Source organism: Anopheles merus, unplaced genomic scaffold, assembly GCF_017562075.2.
Source record: "Anopheles merus strain MAF unplaced genomic scaffold, AmerM5.1 LNR4000680, whole genome shotgun sequence".
In the NCBI taxonomy this organism is placed as follows: Eukaryota; Metazoa; Arthropoda; class Insecta; order Diptera; family Culicidae; genus Anopheles; species Anopheles merus.
In genome coordinates, this window is record NW_024428260.1 from 1 (window position 1) to 27,676 (window position 27,676).

Consider the following 27,676-nt stretch of genomic DNA (forward strand, 5'->3'; position numbering starts at 1 on the left):
CATAGAACTTTGATGCTGTTTATCTACTGCAAAAGGCGAATTAGAGAAGCGATCTTTAGCGTGCCAAAATGAGCTGCTTAAGCAATTCTGGCTATATGGGATATGGACTAACTTGTGACAAATAGTTTCCGAACAAGAGGATATTAAAAGTCTCTATATATAAGCTTAAAACCAACCAACAAGAGATATCCAGCAACGAATAAAAAGGTTTTAACCAAGAAATACATAAACCCATTTTGACAATTTATGATGTGTATTACTGTATTTTCTTTCTAGAGTACGGATCCAGCCACGTGCGTCCAGCCTTTAATACCAGTTAGATAAAAATAAATAATTTTTTTTTCTCGTTTGGTTTTACGTTGTTCTTTGTAGTTATACGAAATCAAAATAGAATTATCTCTTTTTTTTTGAAAACATAGGTTTTATTTCCCCTTACTTTCCGTTATCCTTTTGCTTTCTGCGATCGTTTTACATAATCAATAAAGTTTAAAAACATCTTCCGAGGGATTTCCGTTTTTTTTTTGTTTGTTTGTCGCCAACCTCGTGTGTTTTGCCAACTATCTTCTTTACAGTGTGTTCTGAATCATACATGCTTCTTCTTTCTCTTTGCGCAACAACACACACAGACCCCCACCACAACGCTTCTCGTGAAATAGCTTTGCAGCACAAAAGTAATATTAGCGCAATAGTAGTTTTACTAAGCGTCCCAAAACCAAACCAAACCCACACACACACACACACACACACCCTTCTCCTCCTCGGTGCCAAATCTTGTGTTTGGCTTTCTTCACAGTAAAACTGCTATTCTTGTAGGGTTGTGTGTGTGTCCTTTCTTGCGAAACATTATACGTTTTCTCATTCGTAATCCTTCTAATCTAACACCACCACACTTTACTCTTTCCATCACCATCCGACCCTTTTTCCTCTCTTCATTCGTCATCCATCCGAAGCCTTTTTCCCATTGCTAAGTCTCGTTTCTTTTTTTTCAAATCGGCAACACGTGTATATGCGCTATGAGTGAATTGATACTCCCCCCTCCTGTCTGTGGTACGCGTTTTAATTCAGTTACGAATGTTGGATTTCTTTTCACTTGTATTTCACTTGTAAAACAAAATTGTCTTCCACCGTCGTGTCACCTTACACATTACACATACGGCTGCGATTGTGTTTGTAGTTGACCAGCTAGCTAGCTCATCATTGCGGTAAATTCTTTTTCTTTGCTTCCTCCTTTCTGGTTTCACCTTTTCTGTTTAATAATTAGTTAATTTTTATCTATGATATTTCTAAGAGATGTAGTATGGGGGGCCACTGCGTGCCACCTTTCGCATGCGTGAGTGATAAAGATGTATGCAAGGGTATGTGTAATGTATTTTAGCAGTATGCATGTGCTTTTCAGCACGTGCATGAGCGCGTTTTTTTTTTTTGTTTCAAAAATGGATCTGCTTAATGCAAAGAAAAAATGGCATCGTGTAGTGGTGGATACGGGCACCGCGACAGCAACAAATTGTATCATTAATCTGCCGCCCCTCTATCAGCTTTTGTATTGTATAATTGATACGAGCGTTGATAGTGACTAAAAGTATCAGCAGCGGAGAAGTTGTACTCAAACCGTGCCTGTTTGAACTTGTTGTTCTGCGTCAAACACGTTTGGTTGCACCTTCATGCCTTTGTAAACCTTTTTGTATATTATGTACGTACCACCCCCATTATCATCATCACATGCCACACATGTTCGCGCTAATCTTTGATTTGCCTGTTATACATTTTTTTCCTCTTTTTGTTACTATTTTTCAATTATCTTATTAGCACTATACAGCAAAGAATGATAAATTTGTTGGGGTTTTTATTCTTCTCTTGCATTCTGCTCCTTCTTATTAATGAGGCTTAATTGTGAAAACCAAATCGTGTAATTGGTGTATGTGTGTTCGAAAGCAGACACACACTTACATGTTTTTTACGTTTTGTTATGATCTTAATAGTTACCCAGCATCATGCAACATGGTCGAGGGACGAGATTGTGTGTGTTTGTGAGTAATTTGCAAATACACACCCCCCCATCGAGTCATGCGGATAACCGGACACAAATGGACAAAATCAAAAGCACTCAGTCGGTAGAAAGAAAAGAAACACAGCTTGTGTGCTACAAATGGATCCATTATGTCCATTACAAATATGTAAAAATAGGAAAAACAATTGCTCTCTATGCTTTTGATTTGCTAATGATGAAACATTCAGGGAAGGTAAATCAACATCATACGTTCAATCAACCAATTGTTCTTTCTGCGCTGCTAACTAATCGATCGAACATAAAATCGCACAATTTTGCATTTTTATGCTGCCCTACAGCAGTTTCGTCCTAACTATCTTGCGTCAGTGTAAAAAAGTAACATAGTTATTTAAAAATCAATTACAAGAGTGTCAGTACACGCACACACACACAACACCCCACAACATACAGAGTCCAACAAAACAGTGGTGAGTGCTAGGTTGTACATCCGATCAGGTGAGGGCAAATGTACATCCGATCGGGAGAGTAGATGGAGCGAGTGTCGGTAAATTTCAAAAGCTTCTGTAAAAGGCCTACCTCTTTATCTAAAAAGCGTTATCGATTTGTTCGTATGTGTATATCTGATGCCAACTCCTGCTTCTCCGTCGAATACTCCGTTTTAGATCGAATATGAAAAGTAGTAAGTTAATAGGGCTTGGATTAGTAGTAGTAGTAGTAGTAATAGTAGAAATAGAAACAATGGTAATTCAATAATAGTTTCTAGGAGTGGCTCACCACTTGTGTGTATGTTTATCAGTATACGTCAGCGACTGCGTGGTTCAGTCCAAACGACGTGCTACTACTATAAACCTTTCTCCACCTGTCCTCCCAAATAATGGGATTGGCTACAGAGTGCGACGGCGCTTATCCATCCAATATACGCTTCAAACAAAATGATTCAAAAGAGATTTTTACCGTACGCCGGACGTGGGTTTAAGCTGTCTTATCCTGCCCCGCGTTCAGGGGAGGGGGGCATATGCGTCGAAATTGTAAAACCGTTTGGTGGGGAGGGTTGTTTCATATTTGTGAGTGTATTCTATTGCCCAGGCCTCTGCCTGCCTCTGCACAATGAATGCCGGGATGGAACACTTGTAGGATCCGTATCGTACACAGATTTTCGGTTGGTTAACGTTACTTCTAGGTGTCTGTTGTGCTACACTACCACGGGTTAATGGTAAATGACGTACGAGCATGCACATATTTACTCTAGCATCAAAAACTTAAAACATAAACAGAGACGACCAGCCACGCCATGGCACCATACAGTGTTTGCCAATTTGCCCCAATTCGAAAGGTGAAACAGTTAGGCGGAACACACTTCACGCTATGGGCACACAACACAAACACACACACACACCAAATGGTAATAAACAGCAAGTGGTTGTATTACAAATGACGGCATTTGTGACAAATGCACCTAAATGTATGCACTACTTAATAATAGATGCTAAAATACCCGATTTTTGTTGTTGTTAGTGTAGGTAGGAGCTTACTTCCTACAAAAACACGTTGCTGAGAACGATTTTTGCTCTTGCTGCGCGCTCTCTCTCTTCTTGTTCTCTACCCTAAGCTTCCTTCGCTGTCTCAAGAAAAGCTACACAAAGTAGATCACCATCAGATCGACTGACACGAGAATTAAAAAAAACATACCCATACATTGCAAGAGATGGACCTCGTGACACACCCAATGCCTTCGACATGATTACTAGCCTGCCTTTTTCTATCCAATGACGGGGGATATTGTGTGCTACCCGTAGATAGGGTGCGGAGGGACTCTCCATATGCATACAACTCGCAAATTTCCTCACATGTAAACATCACGAACGGTCCCAAAGTGTTACGAACATACCAAGAAGATTCAGCCACATGTACACTCACATGAACAACACAACAAACAGATGCCACCAAACAATCACACACACTACCCGTACACAGGGGGGAAGGGGTTCAGAGCATGATCAATCCGATCGTTCGCACGTGACTTAATTCACCGACACATACACACATGGAGTGCATATGCATCTTTGTGCATAACATCCCTGCTTTTGGGATTGGTTAGAGCGTACGTTGTTTTACTTCAGCATATCTCACTATTCGTATCGTCCGAGGGCTTTGTCGCATAACCTTAACGACCAAACAATGCAGTTCTTTCACAGCATTTTGTTGAAATACAAGGCGTTTCGCTTCTAAAAAGAAAATAAAAAAACAGTAAACATAATACGAAGTCGATCAGTATGTTGCGTTCTGTACGTGCACGGGGCTACTTACAACTTTTACTCACCTGTTCACTGTTTCCTTGTCAGCAGAAGGCTCCGACGCAATGACACCTCTCGGGGAACTCGCATTACAAAACAACACATCCATTCAACGCATGCAAAACTGATCCGGGATATGATATGATCCTTGAGAACACTGTAGACATCCGTCCACATGGAGAAGTTGTGGTACAGTTTACGGTTGGACACAGTTGTTTCCCATTTCTCCTCCGTATTACAAAATAACATGTGTTCAACAATCTCATCAACAATTACCGCGGCCATCACTACATTTACCTCCACCAACCTCTACCACCATCACCAGTATTACCCCCCCGCGCTATGTTTCATACGAAGATTATCGGATTGATGTTGTGTTGTATGTGTTTGGTTTCATTTTTATCATTGGTTAGAATTTATTATTCTGCTTTCTTTTTTAAAATTCTGACTCTTCCTCTCCTTCTCTTTCTCTCTCTCTCTCGCTATCTCTCTTCCGCGCTAATTTGTGTTACCCTATTACTATCCTAGATCCGATCCGTTTTCATCATGCTTCGTGTTTCATTTTGCATATGCACTTCAATTTGTGTCTGTTTGTTTTTTTGTTTTGTTTTGCAATCATCATCGTTACTAAACGATTCCAACGCGATCCCATGGCGCGATCCCGCGACTTTTTTCCATTTCAAAACACACACACACACCAACACTTCTCCTGCTAGTTCTGCTTTGCCAAAACAATGTGCAGCGTTTCCGGCGATGGGCGCATTCTTTCCCACTTACGCTACAAGGGAGAGTGTGATTTAAATATAAAACACACCGAATACAATTCGATTCCAAATATCCGATTCACTTCCTTCCTGCCTTTTGCCGCCTTCGAGTTCATGATCCGCGGGGCTAGGAGGTGCTCGTGGTTTACAGTAATGCGTGGTTTTTATCCTTCTCTGGTGGTCTGCTATGTTGCCTCCATTCAAGCCCGGTCGACTGTTTAAAACATCGAAAGCAGAGAAGATGCACACGACAAAGATGTTACAATAGGGTTTTTTTTTCTTCTTCTCGCTTACAAATCAAGTCAAACTAAATTTGCCTGATTTACCTTTCTCTCCGGGCTTGGTACTTTTGATCATAATCTCATTCTACATGGATGGGTGTTGTCGACGTGTGTGTGTGTGTGTGTTTAAACTTTTGCTCGGATATTTTAGCAAAAATATGCCATCGCGAACGAACGAATCATACACTCCTGGGGCTATTAAAATAAGAGTGTGTTATCTCTGCTTAACCTTCCTTTCTGCATTATACGTTCTATATATAGGGGTTTGTGTGTGTGTGTGTGGGAGTGGTTTGCTTCCTTTCAATTAAACTCCTATTCCGACTGTGATGAGCGCTAGCTTTCTCTGTCGTTCATGTTTTTGTTACGAAACGTTTTGCTTTTATCCCGTATAAGTGTTTTTTTTGTGTTGTTTTTGTTGATTTTTGCATACTCAACTCATTTACTTAATCGCTTACCGAATAGTTAATAATAAAAAAACCACATCTAGTAGATGCCATCTTATATATGCATGTATGTATGTATCTAAGAAGGTGTGTGTGTGTTGTGTAGATAAAAACAGGAAAAATGGGACCAAATATGAGAAACATGAACGTTTGAAGAAACTATCCGTACTTTTCTCCACTACCTTTCTAGGGCAGTGGTGTGCGCGAATGTGGATGCTTGACCTCTTCCTACTTCTGCAGACATTCTAACCAAGGCCCGTCGAATAGGGCCCGCACTTCAAAATACGTGCACTACACAACGGCACCATGTGATTGTTGGACGATTTGATTGCGTCCACACACCATTGCATACAAAGTTTTTTTGTGTTTAGTTGGGTTCTGTTGTAAAATGATTCCCTAACAGAGCAAACACGCTGCAGTTCCTTTTGCTTTTGCATAACAAAACAACCCTCCCTTGCGGGGGTGGGGGCGGTATCGGGTGAAAACGTTTTTGCCTTACACATCCTCTATTCTCTTCCATCATCATTTTCATCATCATGGCATGCGTTACGCTAGGTACACACACATTAAAAAAGGCGTTCGGTGACTACGCTACGTTCTCCAGCATGCAGAAAACTCTAGTAGTAGTTCTTCACACACCACAAAAAAGGAGCTGAGGTGACGCGCATCACTCATCCCAAGTAGATCTATTCGCAGCTAGTGTTCACGTTCACTGTTGCCTGCTGTTCCCTCCTCTTTCCGTCTCCCGTCTAGGCTTCTTGTAATCCCTGGCTGTAATCCCTGGCATTGAATTGGTATGTGTTCTATCCTTTTGTTGTTTTTTTTTATCTTCATTTTTTCTCCTTTTTTGGTCTGCTTTGTGTGAAAGGTGGTCGAAAGATGTTTCTTTTTCATTCTAAAAAAAGGATTCTTTTCTTCGATCTCTGAGGCTTCTGCTGTTGCGTGTAATGATGTGGCGCTTTTACCTACGAATTAGCGTCTTCACTTTCCTTTTGCCATTCCCAAAACGATTAATGTTATAGCGCCACTCGGGCCATCTATCTACTACCACTGCCGTTCTCGATCCTCCACATCTCCACCACACACACGCTGATGCTGCGCTCTTCTACTTGCTGCTTCCCGTTGTTTGCATCGCTTTCTGCTCTCTTCGGTCGCTTGTCTGCTCTCCCTCTCTTACGATTCGCTTTACTCAACAGGCTCAGTAGTGTTTTTTTTTCCACCATCGCAAACACCATCGCAATAGGGAGCACAATGCTGGCTTTGCTCTTTTAGAGCAGAACACATTTACTCTTCTTCTTCTTTTTCACCTGTAACGCTGCTCTCGTAGCAGTCTCGAAAACTTCACGCACGCCCTCCTTCGATTTGGCCGAACACTCTAAATAAGCGAAAGCATTTATTTTTTCGGCCATCGCACGTCCCTCCTGTGGCTTGACGGGCTCCTGCTTCATTTTAGCCAATTCCTGCAGCACAGCCGGATGTGGATCGGTGTTCGAGAGTGTGGGGAGAGTGGATACATTGTGGGGTTTGCGAGAAGAGGATTAGATAAAAAAAAAGATATCGGTTAGCGCACAGTTCACGTGTGATAGGGGATGGAGCTGAGAGTTGCTAGGTTGCCAGGAATATATACAAACCTTTATTGTGTGTGGGTCATTTCTGAGATCTTTTTTGTTGCCGACTAAGATGATGGGTACATTAGGACAGAAATGTTTTACCTATACATAAAAAGAGAAAAAAGAAAAACATCAATATTGTTTTACCGCTTTCTACATAGTAATACATCGTATTGCACTAGTTTTAAACTAATTAAATACACGCATTCGGGAACGAATGCTCATTTGGCGATGCCACCAAAAGTTGAACATAAACCAGTTTACAGTGTACCCTCCTCCTTCCTAAAACATCAGTACCCCAAGCTTGATTTGAGACCGATAGAATGATGATTCATTCACTCATGATCGCCTCGAATCGTGCGCCATGCTTCGCAGCTGCTGAGATTGCGTGTGAGTCATGGCGAATCCGCTCTGCTCATTCGCCGCGTACGCAGAGGAAATTGTTTACTGATAACAAAACACGCTAAAGCAAACAAGCTCACCGAGCAGCTATGCGCGTACTAAATTGCCGAGAATGGCCAAATAACAACCATGCAAGAAAATTTAAATTTAATTCTGCTCTATTTTTGTGGCATCTGACTTTGGGGATGGATTTAAATTACGAGCTGCTGTGAGCTTTTCAAGCTTCGCGTGTTCTGAAAGACATCTCATATTTACCTCAGGGGTCCATTTTTCGGGGATGTTCTCCAGCGAGTCGGGTGAATCGACAGAGAAGCACATGAGAATAACATCGGTGTCTGGGTAGCTCAGCGGCCTCAGTCTGTCGTAATCTTCTTGCCCGGCCGTATCCCATAGTGCCAGCTCAACCTGAAATATAGAAAAGTAAGTAGAGAGAAAAAAGACCATTAGAATTATATTCCAAGTCTGTTGTGTGATTGTAATATGTATGATTGTCATAAAAAATTAATAAGGGAAATTCGGCACATTATAGAGATGAAAATAAAATATTATATTTTTATTGATACTGAAGGGGTAGCACTGGAAATTCATCTGAGAGCAATTATCGTATCAAACTCTGTTTTCTATTAATCAATGGCTGCGAAAGTCACAACGCACGTATCATCTTCCCTTTTGCATATTTGTTTCCGCTTTAAAACACAACTGTTGGACTGTCACATTCCAAAGCCCTTCAAAAGCGGTTTGATTACTCCGGAGGGTTGGAGGAGCCGTCGTGATGATCATGACGATCACGAAATAAGTATCATAACATTGTTGGATGGAAGTGCAACCTGAGCAGAGCAGCGAAGGAGATATCGAACACGGATGTGTGTGTGTGTGTGTGTGTGTGTGTGTGTGTGTGTGTGTGTGGTGTGTGTGTGTGTGTGTGTGTGTGTATGTGTGTATGTGTATGTGTATATGTGTATATGTGTGTATGTGTGTGTGTGTGTGTGTGTGTGTGTGTGTGGTGTGTGTGTGTGTGTGTGTGTGTGTGTGTGTGTGTGTGTGTGTGTGTGTGTGTGTGTGTGTGTGTGTGTGTGTTAGCGAAAGCGGAAAGAAATGCATTTGACACCGAGCCGCTTGCTACCTAAGATTGGCTGATTTCTTCTGATTATTTGAATGAACCTAACCAACCTTTTTATGGGGACCAGCAGAGTAACACGATGAGGAAAAATAGCGATAGTGTTAAGGCCCTAGCAAACGAAAACGAAAAAGTGCAAAGGACAACACACCGCCAATCTGAGAGATTCTCGAAATTCGACTTGGTAAGTTAATTTTCGATCCCATTTTTCTGAAGCCTTTTGCTCTCTATCTCTCTCGGGAGGTTTTTGGAGCGTTAAGTAAATTGTCACAATCCAATGAAGTTTTTAGCTTTTTCTTTCCTCCCCAAACCTTGGTGTGTGTGTGTGTGTCTCGTGATAGGTGAAAAGCAAAATTAGCGTTATTGACGATGCCGAGGGAGCGTTACCCCACCTTTAGCAGTTGCTCCCCCTGGTAACTTTTAGTTACCAGCCAGCGGAAAACCGAGCGGCGGAGTGTGGTGAAGAAACTGGCGAGACGAGGTTGCCCTTTTCTCTGACACCAAAACTTCGACCATCACATACACACACACACACAGACGCACGCATATACATACACACTTACAAAAAGGTGATATACCCCAATAGTTCCTCTCTCCAGGTGATGGTAGGCAGTAGTAGGCTACGCCGGGCGCGAGTAAGCACTGTTTTTTTTTGCCTCGAAGTTTCCCAAACCCATATATACGCGACGACCTAACCACCACCGAGCGGCGAAAAGGAGGTGGAGGAGCAGGAGGAGGAATTTGTCTTTCGCCCTCATTCGCCACTAATTCGATATCTCTCCGCCGAAGGGTTGGCAATAATATAGCTCCTCCCTGCTGCCCCCTCACATCAGCCCTACTCAACAGAGGTCAGAAGACGTCAGGTGGATGTGGTAGGTGTGTGGGGATGGGGATGGAGAGAGAGAGAGGCCCTGCACGATAGAATGGAGACGTGGAAAAAGAGAAAAGCACACCACCAGCAGTACCGGGCGCGAGGCGAGAGCAGCACACCAAACAAATGTGTTGGTGTGAACCACCCTGCCGCCCCCCGCCGCTTTCCCTCTGCCACCCCCGCCATGAGACAACATTAGAGGGTGGTGTGTCTGTATGTGTGTGTGCGTTTGATACGACGAAAGTTATCGGTGAGTTTTCTCTTATCAGTGAATCGTCCGTGTGCGCACCCGCAGCGCGAATGTCGATGCTGCTGCTGTTGTCTTCGTCGCCGTCGCCGTCGCCGCCTGCTGCAGTGATATAAATTCTTCACACCTTACACCTACTACAGCACAGTACAGAGTTCGGCTGGGGAGGGGGGAAGAAAAACGTGGCAACGCACGGGTGGTCATAGAGGCTCTAAGCTGGAGTGTGACGGCTGAAGAGATGTGGGAAAGGATGCGCGCCTCTCTGACTCTGGATTGGGTAGCGATAAGAAGGGAAGGTTTGCGTGCGTTATCCGCGTACGATGAGCTGAAGGCACGAGGAGGAGATACCATTCGTCTGAGCAGCATGTGTGTCTGTGTATTGGTGGCAATGTTGCGCTGATGTTAGAGATGATACACTGTGGTGTATTCGAAGGGAGTGGAGGATTTTTTTTTGTGTTATACCTCCACTACCAGATTTCTTATCATTCCCAAGGATGGGGAGGAGGGAATCGTCGTCCCCATAAGCGACAGTTTTCTAGAATCGGACAGAAACCTTAGCTGTAGCAGCTGCCGCCTCTGTCCCGCGGGATTGTTACTCTAGCGCGCGCTTGGGCTTGCGTCTACGGCCTCGGTGACAGTAGTACCCATTCCAAGAAAATGCATGACCTGAATGAAGAGCTGCATTGCACAATAGCTTGGGGGAGAGGAGGATGAGGAATGTTATGCGCGGACTTTCCCTGCCACTTCAAAGGGTGCTCTGCGATGGGGGCGAGAAGTTCGGTTGATTGTATATATTGTATATTGCTCTCTCACCCTCAAGCGGTCACCATCTCATCATCATCATAGTCCAAGGACCCGTGGGGCCGAGACAATGGAGAAAGAGCGATACAACTTTTTACCAACCAATGACTAATTGCAGAATTGTTTCCGGCTTCTAGTATATTGCGCTGCTGTTCGCTGTTGCTACTGACTGCTGCTGCTGCCCACTGCTTCGGTCTGGTGTGGGCCTCTCATCGCATTGCAAAATTAAGCCACAGTATTATAAGGGTCTTTGCGGCAATGCGAGTGAAAGAGAGACGACGAGCCCCAAAACCAATGATGTCGGCAATAGTGCCTCCCCCAAAGGCATGTTTTCCATTTCATTTGTTCAACCGAACAGTACAATGCAAAGGCAAATTGTTATAACGAGTTGCTGCAGCTTGCAGACAATGCACCGAAGAAAAAACAACAACGGCAACATGGGGAACATGATGAACATGACAAACAAGTGAAAGGAAACACAAATTAAGCAATTGTACAATTAATTGCAGACAGAATGCATAATGGAGTTTCTCTAGTTCATAATCATGATCTGAGTTGGCTTTTAAATATTAATCCTTGATAAGAGAGAATATCGTAAGAGAAGAATCAGATCAGGTAGAAGTTGGAAGTAGGGTCCCGAGAAATCAATGTAAGAACGGGCCGGCTACGATTTTCTCTAACAATAAATATTTAAGAGTTGTTTTTAGAATAATTAAACTTTAAATATTATTGGTTGCATTTTAACAATACTGGAATTTGTGTGTATAACGTTATCACCAGGAACAATACGTTGAAGCATACAATTTTGCCACGCCTTTCTATGAACTAGTAAAACAATTGAGACAAATATATCGTTTTCTATATTTCTGTTATAGCCAACTTATATTCGATTCATTTGAAAATAAATTTAACAAAATGTTATGAAGAAAACATTGTGCAAAGCGGAATTCTTGTACTAACTAGTGCTAACTAGTGATGAGAAAAATGAAGTTTTCGTCGGAATCGATTTCGGATAGTAGGTCCGGAATCGGCTTCAGAATCGCAATTGGTTTCAGAAATTAGAATTGGCTTCGAAATCAGAATCGGTTTCGGCATCTTCAAAACCATAGACGTTTGGGTCCAATGATACTACGTATTTATAGGCGCAAAGAATCAACATTTTACTGTAAGCTATCAATTCTCATGGAGATTTCCAGACTGATTTCGCTTCTGAAACGTATTATTTCAAATCAAGAACTGATTCTCATTCCAATTATGGAGTCAATTCTGATACCGTTACCAGAGCAAATTACGATTCCCAGGTCGATTCAGATTCCGGAGCCGATTCTAATTCCGGAATCGATTATGAAGTCAGCTCCGGAATTGGATCCAGAATCGATTCCGGAGTCAACTCCGGTATCGGCACCGGAATCAGAATCGATTCCAGCATGAGAATCGGCTTCGGAATTGATTCCGAACACGAAATCGGATAGGAACGATTCCGAGCTCCAACCACTATTGTAACACGTGGTTGGATGAAGTGTGGAGCAAGGCGTACCACACATCATTGACCCTGAATGAGGGCAATAATAAGGCATGCCGTAGTCGGGTTCAAAATAAATAAAATTCAAGTGCAACAGGATGTATACATCAACCTGAAAAATATCTTCTTTGAATTAGCTTGCAAAAAAAAGTGGCTCAGCTGGCTAACAATTATGAAACTTCAAAATATATTGATGAATGACATCTAATTCTAAGAGTAAAATTTTATGTAGCATCATTCAAATTTATCAGAAGTCTAATGCTATGGGAACTGTACGAGCAGCGCTTTTAAAAGCACCTCCATTACCTTAAAAAACGATAATATATATTTTTTTTAATTTTCTAAGCTCTCACCCATCAAATCAAACTGATACAGCTCTCGAGAAGCATATCAACGGCAGCTTATAGATATAAATCTCTCACACTATTCCAGTCTGTGTGTATGTAAATTGCCGCTGAATAATCGATCCGAGTTGAAGCACAGCATCACCCCGCCCGCCGCCGGTCGTTGCATATCCAGCAAGCAAACCCGGACAATGTAATCCGGTTGGCGATGGCAGCGATATGTGAAGCTTTCCCTAACAACTATAAAATGGAGGGAGTTTTATTATTCACCTTTTGCATCGACCGTTCGTCTCGACGCGTACGAAAAAAAGAAGCAAGGTGTAGAGAGCGCGCCGCCTGTCAGGGTCAGTTCTCATCTTCTAACCTCCGTAAAATAAAGCTGACATCATCCGTTTCAGCACCACATCCCACTAAGAGAGCCGAAAGGGCAACTGGATACGATCGTATATTGTAAATGAGCTATGTGAGTACTTTGTGTACATGATTCAATCTTCAAAAGCACTTTTTTTAAACTCTAATATATGATTAATATATCTTGCGTGAGTGTGTGTTTGTGTGAAGTACCTACTATTCTACCTTTTCGAGAACATTCGCAAAGGGTTCGCAAAATGTTGCAATTTTCAAGTCCACGTATCCTTTCTCTCTTTTTCTATTATTAGGAGGACGATTTATTTTAATACAGTCCCAGAAATAGAAATATGGTAAATCCTTACGGTGCCGCCCTGTGGCATTCACCTTTCACAACCTTCGCTTCGATTGATCCCTTTTAGCAACGTCCATAAAAGGGTTAACACGCGTACATCCCGACGCCGGATAGTGTCCAAAAACATTCCAGCCAGAATACAGAATGTTCGAATGGATAGAAGGTTCGGTTCGAATCATCCGAAACTCCTGAATCAAAAATGGAACATTCAGCAACAACGTCATGGAGAATTGACAGACATGCTCTGCTGCTGCTCCAGGGGCTGCCATCCTCCGCGTCTCTCAACGGAAACACCACAGGTTCGTCAGAGTCAGGCTAAAAATAGTACACGTGAGAAAGACCGACCATCTATAAAATGGAAGCAAATCATATTAGCAAAAGCCGCACCAATCCAACACAACGCGCAGAAAAGAATATGCTCCACGTGTGTGCTTAGGGTGGTGGTCACAGCGAACGGGCAGCGAGCGATTATTTAATGCTCTTCTGAAGTGATTGAGATTTCGCGTACCACTGACCGGGTCCCAAAGGGTAGCAAGCTTCTTAATTCCTTCCCGAACAATCATCGTTTGCTGCTGGCTGGCTTGCGCTTCTTGCTAAACTAATGAGACATTGGATCAATTTTCAGGTTCTACGCCGAGGCGCGCGTTTAGGAATCAAAACAAAAGCAGCGGTAGTAATAATAACAAAGAAAACAGCTGAGAGAGAAATTTGATGAAGCTCCAAAAAAGCTCCAATTATCCGACGATGTTTGCTAGCTACTACCACTGCATAGCTTGATCGTTAAAAGGTCAGTCTCTTTATGGGAAATAATGATCATCGAAAGTGATACTCCCTCTACCTGAGTTGTTACCGCTTCTCGATATTGCTAACAGTATAATGTGAATGTCGAGAAGAGTTGAAAAGAGGTAAAATAAAGGGAAGCAAAAAAGCAAACGATCGTTTCCGCGTCGTAAGGCTCCCTTATAAAGAAATCGCGGTGACCTAATGGCATAGGAATTTCAACAATTTGCAACATGAGGAGAGCAAACCTTCCCCGTCTATTGCTTGCAGTGAAAGGTTTGAAAAAAAAGCTCCAAATATTTTACTTGACTACTATTCTCAAGTAAAGAGACCTTTTGTGGTGTTCTTTTTAGTTGCATTTTTTAATGTGTTTTACTTAAAAATGGTTTTGCAATTCATAAAACACTGAATGAAACTGACTCAGTTTGCTTATTACACTGTTTTCCGGATCAGTTTCTAATGTGAACGTCATTATTCAACAATTGCAAGAGGTTTTTTTCAACAGCCCAGCTGTCACAAATAATGACAGCTGTTGAAAAACATCTTGGAAGTTTTGAATAATACTGTTCACATTGAACTGAACGAACCGGAAAGTAGTGTAAAATTTTATAATAAATCTTCAAATTTTAGAAAGAAATCTAAATCTAAATTATGAAATATTTCATAGCACCGTTTGTAGCGTATTTTTAAAGAAGACAAATGATCTGAAAACGGCATTTTGTGTCATGTGGTCCTCCACTCCCCACTCATCTCATTTCGTTTGGTGGAGCCGCCGAGATGTATGCTCAAAGTAGAATGGGGAATGGCTTTGCTGGGGAAACGTCTGAAGACCATGGTGGCCCCGCGTAGTTCTAGCCAAAGAGCCATGGAGGGTAAGCAGCGCGTGGCGGGGAGATTTGGAAAACCAGATTTTGATTGACGCCTGACACAGAGGAACTTGGCGCGCGAACACGCAACACACACGGCAGGCAACAGGATTCGCAGGTATTCGCGATTTTTGAGTGCAGCAAATCGACGTCTGAAAAAGGGCAGTGTGGATGGTGGTGGTGACTGATCGTACAAGAACGCGTTGCTGCTGCAAAGCAAAGCCAACAAACCATTTAAATAAGAACCACACATACCGCGCGCTCTCGACCATATTTCTCCCGCTAACCCCCATCTCCTCCTTCGACCAACGGAATGCATGCAGCAATGTGTGGTGAGAGTTTGAAATTTTGCGTTTCAATCATATAAATATTGACCATGAGCGAGCGCAAAACGGGTGTGCGCGCGCGTGCGGTCCAGAGCCGCAGCAGCAGCAGCCGCTTGTGGTCGTTGTTTGTGCATTTGGGATAAAATGGCCATCGGGAGAGATGGTGTCCGGTAGGCATGTGTCGGTCGGTTGGTGTGCTCCTTTTGCGTGTGTTTGTGTCGGTTTAGCTACACGGTGGTATGCTTTTGGAAGGTATGCACACCACACGGCTACATGATGATCGATGAATTGGCCGGCTGTTGCGCATTTTATAAATTATGTTTCGTCACGGAAAAAATCGTGGAATATTATATGCCGGTATATAATACGTACAAAAATGTTCATCGCAAAATCGCGATATACAAAGCAAACAGCTACAGTGTAAAATGGTGGAGGGATGATTTCTGAAGTAAATTTGTGCGAGCATATCAAAGCCATCAAATCCGTTCAATCTCTTGGCCAGCTGCCAAGAACAACAATAACAAAAAGCAATCCACGCACGGACATTCCATTCCAGACGATTCATCATCACGGCACAAAAAATAGAACGGAAGCCATTCCAAATAGAGCTTTAAAATTGATGAGCAATTTAAGTCGAAATTAGAATGCATGCCTCAGTCCGTTTTGCAATTAAGACTAATGAACGAACTTTTTGTTATGAAATCGTTGTTTATGCAGCATTGATAAAGTCATTGATGGATAACCGATTGTTTGATAAACACAACACAGCAAGAATATTGTAAGAGATTGTTTGTTAATTAGTTTCCTGGCTTTGTACATTTTGTATTCATCATATAGCATTTGAAATATATGTAGCATTTGATAACTAAAAAAAACTTTTTTTGCTGCATCACAACAATAAAAAAAAATTGATTCAACCATTGGAGCAGCACGGAATCAACCGAAATAAAACAAAGCCACAACTGGAAGGAAAAATCCGGAATTGAACAGGAAACTATGTGGCTAAAGAAACGGGCCACAAACAGAGGAAAAACGAAATGGTGATAAAACAGACGGCACAAGAAAAGACAACAGTACACAACTTTAATTAGTAAGTTGAACTAACTCTCGACAAGGGGAACGCGTCCGCCGTGTCTTGCGCAAAACAAAAGGAAAAGAACCAACACAAAACGTTCGCCATTAAAAGTTTTGACCAAAATGAGGTTTACAATACAACGTCCCCCATCGAGTGACCGGAAAAAAGGAAAGGGAAACGCCGCGACACACGATGTTGAGTATTTTTTTGGATGAGCCTTTTTACTCTTCCAGTAGCTCTCCCCCGACCGGAGAGCTCGAAAATATGAAACATTAAAATATTGACAATAAAATAGAAAACATTTAACAAGATATATCTACCATGTTCCAATTGTAAACCCTAATTTAATAGAACAATCAAATGTAGTACATGTTTTATGCACCAAAGCTGATCACATAACAATCAAATTGGTTGCAAACTGCTACGGGATGTGCAAACTATCTTCAATTCTGCCAGAATTGCAAACCGCAGCAGCAAACCATGCAGCAATAACAGGTTCCTTGTAAATGTTAATAATCTCCTAACAAAACCCAGTGCTCGAGTGTGTTCCTTCCTCACAAAAGAACACTTCTACTTTCCATGATCCTTTCGCGATCATCACACGAGCCAGCAGAGCTTGTGAGCGTCGAAGAATATGCAGCCAGCCAGCATGGCCGAAGCAGCAAACAGGAAGAGAGTCTTTTCCGCACTTTAGCATCATGGGGGCCTCCCCAACCAAAGCAAGCACCCGCTAACGAGGCCAAGTGTGGACAGACATGTGTGGATCGCGGTGTGCGCGCGTCGTCTGCGTTGTGCTATTCTTGCTCCGACGCCGTTCCATCATAAAAACTCCATAAAACTCTCACTCTCGCGTGCCTCGTCTCGAGGAGTAAGACGGAAAAGGGGTACACACTTTTTGCGGCATGCTGATGGCTGGTGGAAAGAAGTTATGGCCCCGTCCCCGTTGGGGTGATGATGTTTTCAAAGCGTCTGCGAAGGAGAGGAAGGAGCTATGAAGATCAATTGGTTCTAAGCATGGGCAATTTGAATGCCTCGGACTTCAATCCCGGGTAGCTGCGTGCCTAGTTAGCAAAATATTTTAACACTGTTTTCCAACATTTGCCAGCGTAGAGAGAGAGAGTGTGTGTGCAACATAGTTTTACATTTCTTAGAACGAAATGAATGTTACACAGGCGCTTCTTCGTACCGGCGGCAACAGCAGATCGAGTGTTGTTGGATCGTCGGAAAGCGGTTAATGTTAACGTGTGCGCTCCTCTTCTGCCCTTTTTCTGCGCTCGGGCCAGCAAAGGAAAAGCAAAGGCAAGCAAAAATGCTACTCCATCGTGTTCTTGATCCCCGCACGCTCGCATAAAACACACCCTTGAGGGGATAACTTCATCCAGGGGGACGACGACGACATGGTCCACCGACGTTCTTGCCATCCCCCCATGGCATGGTATGTGTGCGACGTTCCAACCGGCCCAGACCCAGCCAGCTAGCCAGCCAAGTGGTGTTTGTTTATACGAAAACGCACCCTGCTCTTGTGTCTTGTGTTGCTGCTGCCTTTTTCTTTTCTGCTCTACTACTGGTAGGCCGGGGGACGACCGCCACCACAGCAGCGGATGAACTTTCGTCCCTTTTCGCCATTTTCCTTTCGCCAAATGCCGCGCTCCTAGGCGTTTATTTGGCCTCCAACGAAAAGACGAATGATGGGGACGTCTCTCACCGGCTCTCTCTCTCTTTCTATCCCGCTCCTTCTGCTGGCGACTTTAAACGAACGTATGGAGTTTTGTGTCCCACAGAAATATTGCTGTCCCCACTACTGTGTGCACATGAGGCGTGTGTGTGTGTGTGTGTGTGCGTATGATGTGGCAGGTTCGTTTGCCTTCTTAATTTGCACATAGGCGAAGGATAGCAAAGGGGGAAACATCATGTAACCTCCCCCTACTCTGCTCTGCAGCTGCATAATTTCAACCGTTTGCTTCTAATGCAAACGAAACATAATATATGCTGTTGTTAAGTATCACTATTTGATGGGGGGCTACCTATAACAATATTGTTGGTGGAAAATAAAACTGAATGGTTTATGAGAAAGGTAAGCAATAAAACATGGTTGGTGGTTAATTTCATGTTTAAAGGATATAAATGGTCCCCGCTGTTCTTTTTCTACAAATACTGCATAAAACCAGCCTCACAACGCTAAATTAAATGATGAATTACCATAAGTAATTTGCGATATTGCTATTAATTGTTTATATTTAATGAATAGTAGTTGATTTAGTAAATATATTGCAGCTTTTTTAAATGTATCACATTCCATTGTGCATTCAATTCATTTATTATTATTTTTTCTTACACCGCTCCGTTATGTAAGAATGCATTTCTCGCTTTGTTATGTTTATATTAATTTATGCAAATAAAAATGAAGGATTAGAACAAATCATTGAAATCTACAGTTCCATTTCATGGCTCTAATTCGCTCTATAACTACAGAGCAGTTCACACAACTTGGTGTCTTGATGTATTGCAGTTTTGTTTAAATTTATGCCCAAATCGAACAGTGAAACGGATAAACGAAGTAACTTAAAAACGACATATTAAATGTAACGATGCATCCATGGTGTTGGGCAGCTTTTAGATTCGCATAGAGACGTTGGCCAAAACCATTGAAACTTTAGGTTTACTAAAAGGTTTATATATAATAAAAATCGATTTTGAGTACCAATTCCAAAATAAATCGATTGGTTTGATACTTCTCCTTCTTGTATTTGGCATAATGTCCTAACGCGGACATATGCCGGCCTATACAGGCTTTTGAGACTTAATTCATCAACCACGCAGCTGAATAGCCCATCCTTGCTGCGGGGGGACGGTCCATTCTAGGCTAGAACCCATGACAGGAATGTTACTGAGTAGTTCACGTTGACGACTGTACCACGAGACTTACAGGCCAATAAACGCTATTGAGCGATACAATATTAACACTATCCGGTAGCTGGAGTACATTTTGTACAAAGATCGTGTAAGAACTGTTTTATGCAATAAACTGTGGTCAACTGACGCAACAAATAAGCATTACATGCAAGTTCAGGGCATAATTAATAGAAAAGTACTTCAGATTCATCCTGTCCCACCCTGTAGATAACCAATCCAACATTCGCTGCAAGATAATCAAAAATTAGCTCCTTGATTTCTACAATTCAGCCACATCGGAGCGAGCTGTTGTGCAGTTTCGTTTCCCCAAAAACGAACGAAAAGCTTGAATTTACAGCAATTAATTTAGCTGTGGCAGTGTGTGAGAACCTCACACAACAATAAAGCTGATAAATCGTTCCCATTAAGACTCCCCGAGCTGACCCCCACCGCTGCTAACGATCACATGAGCCCCCGCCGTCCGTGCTGAAGGGGGTATCGAACAACGAAAGGAGCAAACACAGAAGGTAGGTGGTGGAATTGGGGTAGTATGACTCACCTGCTTGCCGTCGACTTCGATGTCGGCCACGTAGTTTTCGAACACGGTCGGCACGTACACCTCCGGGAACTGATCCTTGCTGAAGACGATCAGCAGACAGGTTTTACCGCAGGCACCATCGCCGACGATCACAAGCTTTTTCCTTATAGCAGCCATTGGTTCTGTTGGTTGTTTGCGGGTGTGTACGTGCGTATGTGTCCAAATTGCGGGACGCGGTTCCGGCCAGTGTTTGTTGTTGGCACAATGGTGGCGTGTTGGTGGATGTCACACAAATTTGATTTCACCCATTCGCCAACACACGCGTCGGGCGGCAACCGTTGCCGGGAATAAAGACGATTTACGGACACACCGGACAGCACCAGACCAGCGGCAGGAACGATGTCGACGATGACGATGATACGCCACGCAAGAGATAGCCCCCGGACGACGGTAGAAGGGTATCACCAGCACCACCACCAACACAAATCCGGACGCGGGTCGTTGGAAGACGCGAAAATATTCCAAGCAAGAAGTACACACGTTCGAAACGCAGCGAAATCCGCACCCAAAGGAAAGAGAAAACACGGGCAAACAGAGCGGGAGCGCGTCGACGTCGTCGACGATGAGCCAACGGGTTTGAGTGTGTATGCGTGCGTATGATGGGAGCAGCAGAGATAGAGCGAGACAGACACGGCACGGACGTTACAAGCGAAGCAACCGTTTGACGAAGGGCGCGCGCACACGCACACAATCACACACAACCGCACGGCGCACAGTTTTACGCACACGGTCGTAGATGATGGTGTCGCGATGGGATGATGGTTTTAAAGAGAAAAAAAGATTGTTGCGTCGTTGTTTCATTAAGATTATCGGACCGGAGGGGACGAATTTCCACACCAAAGAAACCAACCACACGCACACAACGCGCACACGACCGGACCAATACACAGGACGGGCAACAAGGCGTTTGCCGCACACGCGCGCGCACACACACACAACACACACACAGATACACCGTTCAAGTGTAGCATTTCAAAATTTCCATAGGCGTAAACGCGTACACCATACACACAATGGCACCGGAAGCATCACACACACATACGCGAGCGCAAGAAGGGAGCGATATCGTCATCGGTGGAATTTTGAGACAATCATCATGGCGATCGCGGAATGTCGCGGGCGCGCGTTCGTGTCGCACCGTCGTGTGGCCATTGAGAGACGGTTAATTTTTCATTTGTTTTTTTTTGCATGCAGCATTAATTTTGCATAATGTTTCCGTATTTTTTATGTAGATTTCCATTGCGTCGTATTCACAAGAATGTGAATAATGAGACAATTTTTTTTTGTGGACCGTTTTCACACACATACACACGTTTTTTGTACAATCACCAGCGTAAAAGCGCGCGCACACAGGACGAACGTTATGCACACACATACACACAAGCGCACACGATCACCACGTACGCACACACATACACATACGGTAACAGGAGCCCAAGATGACCCGTTCGCGATCGGGTGAGACGGCGGGTCAAGAAAAGGGATGCACAGAGCGCAAGAAATATCGGCATCACATCACCCCCCAACGATTCCGCAAGTTACGTTTTTTTTTCGTGCACACAAAGCGAAGGCGACGATGATGATGACGGTGGTGGTGAAGAACGACACATCCGGTGATTTTCCGCGATGTCCAGCAAGGTCCCATTGCAGATCGCCGTCGGTCACCGTTTGCGTCCCGATCGGTGCGGAACATCCGTGGACGGGCGAGCGCGCACGCAGCAAGGGTGTGTCAAGAAGGGCGGCCGACAGGGAGCGGCGGTCAAAGGCAGACGAGACACGGCAATGATCCGCGGCGTTCGGGGATGATTTATTTTCAGCACACACCACATATCGATGAGCGTTGGGGCGCGCACAGAGCAAGAGAGAGGAAGTAGCAGCAGCAGCAGCAGCAGCAAGATGATGATTTCCATGAAAAAGAAAGAAAGAAAGAAGAAACGTTCACAGACGAATTAGCAAGAGATGGTAAAAGTGTGGTAGTAGATGAGTAAGCTAAGATTAAAATCTTTTTCGCTGTTGCGCTTCTCGGAAAACCGACTGTGCGTGTGTGCTTGAGGTGTGTGTGCTCTGCTACGGCTGCTCGGTTGTTGGTTGGGGGAAAAATGGTCCCTCTTTGCCCGGGGGTTTTGTGTCCAATTCCAAATGGGAAACTGGCAACAGGAGATAGGGGGAAGTCGGCCGCCGCCGCTGTCTTCAAGGTCTAACCAGCAAGAGCAAACCACCGAAACCGATAGAGGGAGGGACACGCACACGGCCCCTGGGTTGCAGAGCTAATGCCACGGCATCACACACCAGAAAACTCGTCGTACCGTATGTGCTTCACCTACAACGGAGATGATGGCAAAATTTGCACGCGCAAGGAACAAAATTGACTCACTCGTTGCACCCTTTCTTTAGTTGGAAGGAGGAGAGTTTGCTTCTTTTCACGTAAGCACCACACACTAAAACTGACGATGACGACTGACACACGACGAAGACGACGACGAGACTGGACAAACACGGGGAGTGGAGCTTTTTCTCGAAGCTAAAAAGTAGGCGCTGTTGCTGCTTCACCAATACGCGCACACACACGTACGGTATGCGCTCGTACACATACGCACACACAACGGACCCGGCGGAACCCGAGGTTGGTGACGTTAGGGTTTCGTCCAGTTTTTCTCTCTTAACGAAACCACTACACAGCTGTTTAACGAACGAATTCAAATGTTCCGTTGGACATTCGCCGGCAAAAATATGTTCCTTTCATTTTCATTCCCAGCGTGACGCGATTGGATAGAGGGAAACTTTGTTTTTATATAAAACCATTCATCCATCATCAGTTGTCTTAGGTTGGCAGTTCTACGAAAAGGCATAATAATGATGATCTGTTATCACATCTTTCGACCAGAAAATACAGTGGAGGAAGAACATAGTTGTTGTTATTAGGAGATTATCACATAACGAGAGCGAGCATTGAAAACTGAGTATAATTTCCCTGATAGGGTTTAAAAACAAGCAAAATCTAATTATGTCCCTATCCCTTTCTTCTTTTTAACACATTTATATCTATTCCAATCATATTAAAGATCATATTTATATGCTTCTGTTTTCTTCAAAGGGATGAAACTGTCAAAAGCCCTAACTTCGGGAACTATAAATTGTCTCCCTAATCAGAACCATGAGTGTGTGTGTTTTGTTGTCTAAATACCATTTTCAGATAGGAAGCTACCATACAGCAACGGCAAACAAAAAATTATACAGATAATGAACCACCACATAGCAAGATGATGGATGAACGGTTGAATACAGCGAAGTGGAGGTGTTGTTACTGCCAACAAACGCATTGTGAAGGACACTTAACAATTTCACAGACGAAAAAAAGCATGAATAACAGCAATGGTGTGTGTACATGTTATCAGGCATCTAGAATTAGACTCGACATCTTGCATCATGCTTTGGAGTGGTTTTAAAATACAGATTTTAAATAAGTACAGGTAACCTATAGCGTATAGGTGTACGAATAGATTTTCAAAATAATGTTCAGAGAAAAAAAACGTGACAACAAAATCATCATTTCAGAAAAAAATACCATAATTATGTACAACAACCCTTTGTCTTTTCCATTGATTAAATAGCTATTATTAACCCTAAAGTAAAATGTCCGTTCGAAGAACATTTTTGCATTTGAGATATTTGCTGACAAGACCAAAACAATAATATGATGATAAAACTTGTTTCTAATAGGATAGTTCTAAAGACTAAATGACCATTATTACAGGGTTTTGCAGGAGTTCTCATAGCTATGGGACACTTTGTTGACTCTTTCTTCCGTGAAATGAACTTAACTCTTTCGCGACCATAACATTACAATTCCTTAGTTAATATAAAGTAAGAGAATCCTACGAATAAGTTGTTTTATTTTGTATTCGTTCAGAGATATATTTACCATCATCGACATATGTTTTATTTTGACGTAATGTCAACAAAATATCAATAAATAACAATTTAACTCCCAATAACGAGTTTTGTTCAAGAGAAAAATATTTCCCTTGGTCGTGAAAGGGTTAATGTAATGGAAATTGGACTCTATAGTACACTTATTGGACAAATCCAATAGGAAATTCTAAGAAGCCTGTCCAAATAGGGTGCCATAGAGTCCAATTTACATCATATGAAGTTCACTTCCTGTGAACTACTATGAGAGCCCCTGGAAAACCTTGTAAATCTAATTAGTTACATGTTCACCAATAAAAATCTATGCATTCATGTGTGTATGCACTTTTTCGTGTTTATATGTAATTTTAATTTGCAATGAATTCAATTATTATAGCCCTTACATGAGCGTCAGAAAAAAAAAACAGAAATTATATTTAAATTGCGTAACTAAGGTTGTAAATTACACAATGCAAACACATTTTCCCTCCCCAACTTCGATTCATTGTTCAACTAATCGGAACAACTTTACGAAAATGTCTAACTTAACAAAACAGAACTTCACTCCCAGCGTCAAGTTTGGCTCCAATGCTTGACAATCTACTAATTAATGTCCGCGGGGCGGGACCCCAAGAGGTCTTGGAAATGTACCGGATATGTAGAAGCAGCACAAACACCACCGACTCCGATTCCGGAGCCGATTCCGTACTCTAGCACAATTCCGGAGTTGACTCTGGGGCCGATTCCGGAGTAAAAACCGGAGCCAGTTCTGGATGTCGACTCTGGTGCCGATTTCGAAGTCGACTCCGGAATCGGCTCCGGAATCAGAATCGGTTTCAAATCGGAATTGACCTGGAAAGCGCAATTTGCCCCGGTTAGAGAATCAAGATTGACTCCAGAAATGGATTTAATTCCGGAATGATAATCAGTTCTTAAATAAGAAGTTTCAGAAGCAAAATCAGTTCGAGAATCTGTATACGAATGTATCGTTTACAAATAAGTTTTGATTCTTTGCGGCTATTAATACCTAACATCATTGGACCCAAACGTCTATTCTTATGCAGATGTCGAAACCGACACCGTTTAGAAGTCAATTCCGATTCCGGAGCCGATTTCGACTCCAGAATCGATTCCGGTTCCGAAGCCGATTCCGAAGCCGATTACAGAGACGATTTCGGAAACTGATTCCGGACCTACTATCCGGATTCGAATTCAGAAAACTTCGGAGCTAGCCGGAATCGATTCCAACAAACTGAATCCATTTTTCCCATCACTAATACACTTACACACGCCGCTCGTCTTGGTTGTCTCGGGCGTGTTGCTATCAATGCGGAACGCGAGAACCCATTCCCAAAAGCAATTGGAGCGAGTTTGATCCAGTTCCGACTGGATAACCACCATCGCCTCATCGTTCTGATCCTCCACGAGGCACCACGCACCACGAAGATAAATGGAAGGTTCACCATCTACCCATGCGGCCGCGTTGAAAGCTGGACGTTTCTGTGAGACGCACAACGCAAACGCATTCATATGGTACCGCTTCTCTTCTAGGATGGACGTAGCATAACGCCACAATGCACCACCCACCAGCACCCACCCACAATCATGCTGTCTAGTTGGTGTGTGTTTGCCCGTGCAATGTGGAGTGGGGTGCGTGTTCGCGAGTGGGTGGTGTATTCCATGCTGGCGGCTGCTATGGAAACATTCGAACGCACTACACAACCGAACAACAACGGGAACACGCATGAGACGGCCGTCTTCGATTCCCTTCCCCTTGTATCATCGGGCAAACCCGGAACGGCATTGTTCTCGTAGGGAAAACACCGATAAAAAGGGTGTGTGTTGTTGTTGTTGTTGCTGGTTACGGGTTTTTAAGTTTCTTCTCACTTGAAGAAAATCACACACACACACACACACACTTCAATTCACACTTATCACCTGTACACTAAGCTCCCAAAAAGGGAATCATTGCGAAGGTGAGACAAAATGCATTCGGTGTGTGTGTGTGTGGATGGCGTTTGCATAGTGTGTTGCCTATCTAAGCAGGCATAGAGAAAGCTAGAGGCGAAGAAAACACAACTAACAGAGACACAGACTAGTGCTAAGCTTCTAAAACACACACATGAAACTAAACAAAACAAGCAGGAAAAGGGTGACAAAGCAGGTTTCGCTCCTTTCCGGGGAGGAGAAAAGAGGGAATCTAAACTGTAGCTGCAGCTGCAGCACTGGGATCGGGGGGGTGGGTGGTGGTGGGCTGATTGAAACACGGGGGAACTAACAACATCGGCATGCGATAGGGAAGGAATTTCATCCGATGATTAAGACATCGCGCAATTGCGAGCGCTGAGAAGAAAGATGTAACCAGACACACAACACACACACACACACTGGTGATGGGAGCTACAAAGCAAGGGTTTTGGGACGAGGGAAAGGGGAGGGGGTGCTCTAAAACGAAATGCAAACAGTAGTAGATTACAGATGAAAACAAATAATACCTGAATTAGTTGGAGAAGAGACGCATGAAAGACACCACATTACTTATCTCCTTACACCACACATGAAACAAAACACTGCACAATGGATGTACCTTTTTTCTCTTTTCTCTTCTTCTTCTTCGCGTTTTCAAGTGCTTCGCGCGGGTGTGTGCTTTTTGTTTTTGCGGCTGGACGACGACGACGACGACGGCGGCGGCGGCACGACTCTTTTCACTAGCAACAAAAACACACTATTTTAATGTAACGGTCCGACCAGAGTTACAGCTGCCGCTGATGCCGAGCGATGATCGAGATGATGATGATGATGATGAGGTGACGTATTTGCGCGCTGCCCTTTGCTGCTTTGCGTCGCACGCCAAGGGTTTCGGTTTGTTCGTTTGTCTGGCTGGCTGGCTGACTGGCCGCTTGCCTCCTCCCGGCGGTGCGTATGGGCGTTTTGTGAGTAAAATGTATCTGTTTGTATGTATGTGTGTGTGTGTGTGTGTCTGGTTTCAGCTTTTCCGCACTGCTGAAGCGAAAGAGAGAAAAACGAGGGGGTGGTGATGTAGTAACAGAAAACAGGAAAAATAATAAATACAAAGGGAAAGAAGGCACCACTTTTCAGCTGTAACTTCGGTAACAGAGCCAATAAAACAAGATCCGCTGCTAGAACAGAATGCTAAAGAAGCTCTATCGCGACCATGCCAAATGGGTCTAGTGGGCAGGAAAATGGCTTTTTTCACTCCGGGAAAACTTGCCGTTGCTCAGAGCACACTCAGCACATGGCATGGAAGGGGGTGAAAGGTATTGAAGGGCCGCCCACCAAAGAGGTGCCCTATATGTTTGTGTGTATGTGTGCCTGTGATTTATGAATAATAATATGCCTTCCTAGGGCAGGTTAATGCGAAATAGAATATGACGGTGCACTTTTCCCGTCCCTCCCCCTGCCACAACGGGTGGGATTCATTTACGGGAGAAAAACTAAACCATTCACTTTCCCAACCGCGACACTAGAGGGAAGGTGGGAACGATCGGGTTCTGGGCGGTTCTTAGTCTTGTGGTATGTTTTGGGCGCTCTGGTTGCCACGGTCACTCCTACCGTTCGGGAAGAAAACTACTGCGGATCGTGTGCCTTTCTTTGGGGGACAGAATGGGGATGAAAACAGTTGCACTTCTGTATTGCCCGATTCAATCGAGGCCGCCCAAACCGTGCAGCAAGTTGTTTTATCACCTTCAGTAGCGACTGGGAAATTCTATGTTTGGATTTTACACACACACCTTTTTTCCTGAAAAGAAAAACGTCGTCGACCGACCGAGCAAAACAACGACACGGGAAAGCGAACGATGTG

General features: G+C 43.5%; 1 protein-coding gene across 3 annotated transcripts; it reads right to left on the minus strand.

The window, feature by feature from the left end:
• Positions 1-5,756: 5,756 nt before the first annotated feature.
• LOC121602887 (ras-like GTP-binding protein Rho1) lies at positions 5,757-27,676 on the minus strand. 3 transcript variants are annotated; one of them, XM_041931642.1, is made up of 6 exons: positions 27,606-27,676; positions 26,441-26,853; positions 19,906-20,066; positions 8,058-8,207; positions 7,422-7,502; positions 5,757-7,250 (listed from the first exon to the last, which is right to left on the minus strand). In XM_041931642.1, exons 3-6 carry the CDS (start codon positions 20,059-20,061, stop codon positions 7,059-7,061), a joined length of 579 nt encoding a protein of 192 aa, XP_041787576.1. In that variant the 5' UTR covers positions 20,062-20,066; positions 26,441-26,853; positions 27,606-27,676; the 3' UTR covers positions 5,757-7,058. The 3 variants fall into 3 exon arrangements, with proteins under 3 accessions (XP_041787576.1, XP_041787575.1, XP_041787578.1); XM_041931641.1 differs by having other exon boundaries at positions 26,349-26,853; positions 27,606-27,675; XM_041931644.1 differs by lacking the exons at positions 26,441-26,853; positions 27,606-27,676 and adding an exon at positions 22,251-22,273.